Source organism: Macrobrachium nipponense, chromosome 10 (assembly GCF_015104395.2).
Source record: "Macrobrachium nipponense isolate FS-2020 chromosome 10, ASM1510439v2, whole genome shotgun sequence".
In the NCBI taxonomy this organism is placed as follows: domain Eukaryota; kingdom Metazoa; phylum Arthropoda; class Malacostraca; order Decapoda; family Palaemonidae; genus Macrobrachium; species Macrobrachium nipponense.
In genome coordinates this window covers 31,499,513-31,507,758 of record NC_087204.1, presented here as the reverse complement: position 1 = coordinate 31,507,758, position 8,246 = coordinate 31,499,513, and the positions used below count along the sequence as shown (strand labels likewise).

General features: G+C 37.0%; 1 protein-coding gene across 1 annotated transcript in view; it reads left to right on the top strand.

The window, feature by feature from the left end:
• Positions 1–8,246, top strand: part of LOC135223547 (glutamate receptor ionotropic, kainate 2-like) — a 240,123-nt gene that overhangs the window by 208,947 nt on the left and 22,930 nt on the right. The window contains exons 9-14 of the mRNA XM_064262048.1: positions 1,092–1,244; positions 1,707–1,819; positions 2,527–2,632; positions 3,898–4,104; positions 4,705–4,789; positions 5,676–5,814. Of these exons, the coding sequence (XP_064118118.1) occupies positions 1,092–1,244; positions 1,707–1,819; positions 2,527–2,632; positions 3,898–4,104; positions 4,705–4,789; positions 5,676–5,814 (803 nt within the window). The remainder of the gene's footprint in view (positions 1–1,091; positions 1,245–1,706; positions 1,820–2,526; positions 2,633–3,897; positions 4,105–4,704; positions 4,790–5,675; positions 5,815–8,246) is intronic.

Sequence of the window (8,246 nt, the reverse complement as noted above, 5' to 3'; positions counted from 1 at the left end):
TTATTAAATTGGCAGTAGCCTTCTTTCTTTTTTTGTCAGTCTTTCATATACATCTCCCTACTGGGGTTTTCCGAGTGAGATTTCCATACATTAGAAAAAATTTTAAGTGTTTGGAATATTTCTTACAGATGTGGCAGTGAAATGTCCATCAAATTGGCAGTGGCTTACTTTCTCGTTTGTCAGTCTTTCATATACATTTCCCTACTGGGATTTTCCGAGTGAGATTTCGATACTTCAGTTTAAAAAAAAGTACTTTTCGTTTTTGGGATATTTCTAATAGAAGTGGGAGTGAAATTTCTCCATTAAATTTCTGAGATTAGAATGATTTCGGTTTCCCTACTTCTCGTGGCTTATAGTTTTTTATTCACGTATTCCCGATGGATTTTGCGAATGAATTAAGTTTCACTTTTATCTTATAGTGTAAATGCTTCGAGACATATTCATGGAATATTCGTTTTGGAATCTTTCGGTTTGGGGATATTCCGGATTTGGAATTTTTCTGACGATTTAACTTTTGACTCTGGAATACTCTGAATGTTTCGTTCTCTGAATTTGCCGTGGAAATTTGCTCACATTCATTTGAACTCTGTTTTAAAATGAAACTTTATTCTAAAATGTAGACATTATTTGCCTTGGAATAACCGGGTTTTATCGGTAGTTCGTAAACTATTGATGATTTCGAAGAAGAAAGGGAAGGAATATAAGGAATAAGAATGGTAAAGTTGGAGAATATGACGCAAATGACTTCGAATTGTAACCCGGAAATGAAAAAGAAAAAATAAATAAAAAATTGCTAGCTGAATGGATAATAATCTAGAAAAAAATAAGATAAGAAAACGAAGATATTCCCGTTTGGTGATTATTAACGAAGGAGAAAACCATAGTCAGAGATTTCATTAACGATTAATTTTAACGAAAAAATTGGTGTTAGATGATCCATTTCATAAATAAAGAATAAAAAATATTGATGGTGATACTTTCATCACACAGTCTTAATCAACAAAGTATAAGCACATCAGAGTGAAAGTCTATATCATATTTTCTAACCATATCTAATCATTTACTTAATTTCCATATTGTCCCTTCGACAGACCGAGGTTGCCCTGATGTACGATGCTGTCCAGTTATTTGCGAAAGCTCTGGACGACCTCGACCGGTCACGACGCATCGATATCACGCCGCTGGAGTGTGACAGGGAGAACACCTGGGTCCACGGCAGTTCCCTCATCAATTACATGAAGTGGGTCAGTATCAAGGGTAGGCGAGAGAGGCATCGTACTACAGTGGATTCACATCACCCGTGCATCTGATGTCCAGGCCAGTCCGTGATTGGCTGATGATGAGCCAATCCCAGGACTGGAAACTCAGTCTTTCTCGAGAGTTCACATAGGCATGATGTATGTTCCATCTCTCCTGAGGGATACGTCTTTCAAAAGCATCCCTCAGGAGAGGTAGAACATACATCCTGCCTATGTGAACTCTCCCGAGAGATTGAGAGTTTCCAGCCCTGTGATCGGCTTATCAACAGCCAATCAGGAGCGTCGTAAGGGACTGGCCTAGACATCAGATGCACGGGTGATGTGAATCTACTATAGCCTATATAGTGAGAGGACCCAGGTTTCGAGTGAATAAGATAATAGAATATAAATAAAGATAAGGAATGTTTGATAAGATGGTACAATTTTTTTTTGTTTTGTTTTATGTAGGTCCAAGTGAACGGGCTGACGGGCCTCATCAAATTTGACACAGAGGGCTTCCGGCGTGACGTGGCTTTGGATATCGTCGAGCTGACCAAAGATGGACTCACGAAAGTAGGAAGGTAAGATTTATATGTATATATATATATATATATATATATATATATATATATATATATATATATATATATCTGTGTGTGTGTTTGTGTGTTCGCATCCGTGCGCGTTGTGTGTGCCAACTTTGTTATTTCATTGTTGATTTTGTCGTAAAATTGTTAGACTGAATGGGATTTATTTATTTATTCATTTATTTTTTTTTTTTTTTTTACAAAATATAAACCTTGAAATAGATGATGATGAACGGTGTAATAATTGAGGAATCAACTATCAAATAGCATTTGTTTTTGCCCTTTATGCTTCCTAGATATGCGTAGTATCAAATCAGGCGTTTTATTGATTAAATATCTTATTAGTAAAGACTTAAAGTTACTATAAGTATAGCGTAATTTGGATAGTAATGTCGGTCTAAAGTTTAACTTGAAATGCTTCTCATGCGCATGCGGGTGTGTGTTTGCGTATGTGTGTGTGTGTGTATGTTTGCGTGGGGGAAGGGCCTCCCCAAGAGCCAGTCCCCTAATTTTTGTAAGGATTAAAGGTCCTTTGGTGAGGGCTCTATTTCAGGCTACGAAGTGACTCTAGAAAAATTCTGTCTTTGATGCAGGTAAGGAATGAATGTGTTAACAAAGATGGCTGAATTCTCTCTAGTGCTTAGACATGATGAGGGAGAACTGGGATTTATATTAATCAGCCTCCTCCTTCATTTTCGCAGATGGGACCCGACCAACGGGACGAACTACACTCGGACTTACAACGACGTGCAAAAGGGCATCGCGGAAAGTTTGCAGAACAAGACGCTACTCGTGACGTCCATTCTCGTGAGTCTTTCTGTCAACCCAAGCTCTGTTCTGTGTCTGTCTACCTGTCTGTCTTGTAGTTGTACATTATATTGTTTTATATGTATCTTCGTGAAATATTCTAAACATAAATTTCACTGTGCATTTGTAGCATTAAGCGTTGGATTTGAACATAGCTTCGTTGGGAATTTATAGCAGTAATGACTAGATTTGAACATAACTTTCAATATACATTTATAGCATTAAGGAATACAGAAAAATTGGTTTTGGAATCTCACGATATTTCTATTATACTGCCATTGTACAATTTTCAAGCTTCAAGAGGCTAGAACGCTTTTTGAACTGCAAATGAGCTCCAGTTTTAGTGTGAATTGGCAATCTCATTTCTCTCCCACGACTTATCCTTTCGTCCAATGCGTTGTAACAAGCAAGCATTATCATATTAGGGAATAAATGAAAGCATCAAATTCTATCTGAATGTTTCCCGGCCAAAAACGTTTTATAGAAACGTTGCCTCGAAACATTCCTCCGCCTGGAAACGGTCCACGGCCATCAGCTACCCGAACGAGGAATATCTTACCGGGAAGAGGCGTGATTCCTACGCTGATAACCGCAATATCCTTCCAGGATCTATCTAACAATCCCTAACGTCTATTGCAGCAGTTCACAATTGGTGGGCCAGAAGGCCTTTCCAAGTTAGGCAGAAGCATTTCTAAAACTTAAAATTTAAATTCTTATTTTTGGTTGAGATTAATTTTAATGTCCAGGAGATGCTAGTAATCAATTATTTTCTGAAGAGACTGAGTAAATGAAAATGTTCAAGATAATACCTTAAATCAACAATACCTTCTTTTATTATTTTTGTCCTAATGACGGTTGTCAGTTTAGTAATGCTGTTTACACTTTTGTTTCTGTTAGGCCATAGCTTATAAAGGAAAAAAATTCAGGTGGGCCATGGGCCTTCAAAAGTTGAGAACCATTGGTCTGTCACTACTATTTTCGCATGACAGTACGAAGAAAACCTTTAAACTACTTCTTATATGCCTGCTAGGGAGGAACACAGGACTGGATGACTTGTGCACATATCATAAAGAATAATGCGTGTTGCTTGTTGGAGCCATGTTTGCTTATTCATGTATGTACGTATGCTTAAGGGAGAAATTAGCGCCCAGATCAGCAGTCTCAGGGGAAAGTCTAAACTCGGCCACACACACACCACGAAAAGCAATGCTTGATGGATTCATTCACTCACTCACTCATTTATTCATTGTCTACTCACGCCACAGGGTTCGCCTTACACGATGCTGAGGGAGAGCTCGCAGCCGATGACGGGCAACGACCGCTACGAAGGGTTCTGCATCGACCTGCTGGACGAGATCGCCAAGATCCTCGGCTTCAACTACACGATCCACATCGCCGAGGACGAGAGTCGCGGGATGTACGACGAGAAGACCAGGAAGTGGAACGGCATGATTGGCGAACTACTCGATCAGGTGAGGCACAGAAGGCGGACGGAGGCCACGATTTGGGTCTCCTAACCACGTTTGAGATGCGAGGTACCAAAAGGGACCTTAGACAATATTACTGCACCTGAGGAGTAGGGATGACATTATAAAGAAGGTAGATGTGAGGTACAGTGTATTCAGGGAATCTGAATACAGTATATGATATGAAAAGCTATAATGTCAAGGTACCCAAATGCGAGTTATAGTTTGTAGGTACCAGAGATAAGAGAAATCTGAGCATAATTTGATATGATATAATATAATGGAAAAAATCTCGACAATAAGAAACTTACATTATGGGACGGATATAAATTCAGCCTAATTTTCTTTTAATTGTGAGGATATATACATATTTACAACGAATAACATATTCTGTAATATTTACTTAACACTTCTGTTATACACAATAAATTCCAAATGAATTTGTAAATTATCAAATTGACTTTCGATTCCAAATATTTTAGAAGGAACTTTGGTAATATTGAATTTGGCATTTCCGAATTAAGCATTATTCAAGTTAGATTTGAATTTCCCGTTTAGATTATTATTCTTAACTGACAACATTGTTCATTTTGTGATTTTTCTCAGAAAGCCGACTTAGCCATTGGTGACCTGACAATCACTTATGAAAGAGAGCAAGTGGTCGATTTCACCATGCCCTGGATGAACCTAGGTCAGTTGGGATAACCGCTCCCCCCATGCTTTTCTCTCTGTCTCTCTCTCTATCTGCTCTCTCTCTCTTCTCTTCTCTCTCTCTCTTTCTCTTCTCTATAATATATTATAATAATATAATAATATATATATATATTATACATTATATATATAATATATTATATTTATATATTTAGTATATATATATATATATATATATATCTATAATATTATATATATATATAATATATATAATATAATATTATATATATATCTCGCTCTCTCTCACCTATATTCAATTATTTTCTTATCGAGTGAATGACATTCAATATTGCTTTATTGTGAAATTGACTTTGTCTCATTTTTATTGCTTTCTTTTTAAAAAACTATGAAAACTCATCTCAAGCCGAAGTTGATCATGTACATATAAATAAGTTATATATATATATATATATATATATATATATATATATATATATATATATATATATAATCGAGCTACAATGTCCTTTAATATCTAATTCGCTCTACATCGGATTAATATATTTTCATATATGCTTAACCGAAGGGAAATTTTTTCTTGGACATTGTAGCTCGATATATGTATATGAATCACGGAAATGTGATATGACACTTATATATATATATATATATATATATATATATATATATATATATATATATATATATATATATATAAAATTTGAGAATTTTATATATAAAGGTGCCTTTGGAACAACAAACTCACACAAGCTCACTGCTCCGAAATATATTGGTCCCTTTGATAAATTTACTTTATGGGAGAAGATAGGAGTACATTCAGTTCTATACCCTACTACAGAAACATTTGCATTTGCACCTTTGGAAATCATTCAGTTAATGAACTCTCCCTTTGACCGTGTCGCCAGGTATCACGATCCTGTACAAGAAGCCGAGTAAAAAGACGCCGAATCTGTTCAGCTTCTTGTCGCCTCTCTCACTCGACGTCTGGCTGTATATCGTCACCGCTTATCTGGCCGTGTCACTGCTACTCTTCGTCCTGGCCAGGTCAGTCAGTAGGTAGCCGCTGCCCCTCTCCTTTGGCCTCTCTGAGAGAGAGAGAGAGAGAGAGAGAGAGAGAGAGAGAGAGAGACTGACTGCATTGCCTTGCTCTTCTTTTCTGCCAAGTCCAAAATGTAGTTTCCCATGTCTTTGTGTGTGTGAGAGAGAGACAGACAGACAGACAGTGAGAGAGAGAGAGAGATTGTATTACTTTGCATTTCTTTTCGGCCTGGTCCAGTATGTAGTTTCCCATGTCTTGAGAGAGAGAGAGAGAGAGAGAGAGAGAGAGAAGAGATTGTATTTTTTTCTGTCGGGTCCAAAATACAGTTTCCCATGTATAGAAAAAGAGAGAGAGATTGAGAGAGAGAGAGAGAGAGAGATTGTATTCTTTTTCTGTCGGGCTCCAAATGCAGTTTCCCATGTCTTGCAGAGAGAGAGAGAGAGAGAGAGAGAGAGGAGCATTTTATTTCTTATCTGCCGGGTCCAAAATACAGTTTCCCATGTCTTGAGAGAGAGAGAGAGAGAGAGAGAGAGAGAGAATTTTCCTCTTGCAAGTTTTATTGCCTGGCAAAAGAAAGAAAGAGAAAAGTCTTTCCTTGCCCTCCGCACAGAATTACATATTTAACCGCCAGAGAACGAATATATATATATACATATATATATATATATAACGAATATATATATATACATATATATATATATATATATATATATATATATATATATATATATATATATATATATATATATATATATATATATATATATATATAAAGATCAGAGGGCAATGGAAACAGGCGGGTACAAAAACAACTTTATTTGGGCCAACGTTTCAAGACAACAAGTCTCATTTTCCAGGCTGTAAATAAAAAAGAATATATCTTGTAAATTATAAAAACAAACAAATTATACAAAAATCTGTTTAAAGCCAAATTTGCATCAGGATACATTCATCATAGCAGGAGGTACCAACCTATATAGAAAGGAGAGGAAGGACGAATGGAATGAGGGCAGGTGAAAAGCAAAGAAGACGGTTACGACTGGTAGAGATAGGTGGAAGAGTTTTGGGCATTCAACAATGGTACTGTTTGTTTGATGGTTAGAGATTCTAGAATAGATAGTGCTAGCTCGGAAGAGGTCCTTGTTATGATTTTAAATTGATTGTATTCAGTGTTGCTACCACATTTTTTGGCATGTTCTCTTATGTTCGAAAATTCGGGATTACTCAATTTACTGCCCGTTCGATAGCTAACGCCTCTGTGAGAGTCGGCGCGTACCTAGAGAAGTCTTTGGGTGCAGCCCACTAAGTTCCTCGAGAACACCGAGGACAATCATACTTATATATCACCCAGACGTCATAAGGTCGCCTAAACGGTCTTCAGTATTGAATAAAGAACCAATCTATAAAGGATTCTTTGGAATGAGACCGTTTAGGCGACCTTATGACATCTGTGATGATACAAAGTACGCTTGTCCTCGATGTTCTCGAGGAACTTACTATGAGATTCAGGGTCTCTGTAACACGGTTTTTTGGACTTTGCTCCTTGTCAAAGCATCGGATGTAGCTGAAAGTTGACATATGTATATTTTACAACCACACACAAATTTTGTCAGCATTATCAATACCTAAACCCGATGGTTTTGATTTTTATAGAGTAAAAATGAACTAGCCGACGCCACGGCCAATGATTACGAGCCAAGAGTCGAAAAACATTCATTACGTAAGCAAGGTAAACAACACCTCTTGACTACAAATGTTGCCCCGCCCATCCACCAGACGGAAATGCCATCGGCTCTGAAACCCAAAGGACTTTATGAATGGCGGAACGATACTAGATGTGGATGGGGTATCAGTGCTAGCGTAGTAATACTACTTTAGCAGTAGTGCCGCAACAGTATAGCAGTAATATACATGAATTAAACGTTTAGACCAACTGCTGGGATCCTTGAGGATCATTTAGCACTTCTTACAACTACTCGAGAAATTAGTTTTTTATAGCCAGAAGTTAAATTTTCTAATCCAACAATGCCCATGGTAGCCTTCAGTGTTATCCTGAATTATAACGAGGCGAAAGTGGGTGGAGCCTCATGAAGTCACCATTCTGACGATAATTATTGGTGAAGGTTTAAAGCCATACGGTACCGGTTATTTTTTCAGTAAATAGGTAGATAGCCAATAAATAAAATTGCTTGACATAGGATATAACAGTTATCAAATCAAGCTTGTCTACTATGTTTTGGTAATTACAACTATTCCCTACATCTTGTCAATCTGATTGTGACCTATAAAGTAGACTGTAATTTCTTTGGAAACTTATTTTGGGAAGTTAGACTAATAATCGAAGTGTTTTTGTATTTATTAACATATTTTGTTGGTTTGTTCATTATGACAATTATCAGTGGGGAGGTTCCAGAGTTCATAAAGGTGTACTGCTTTG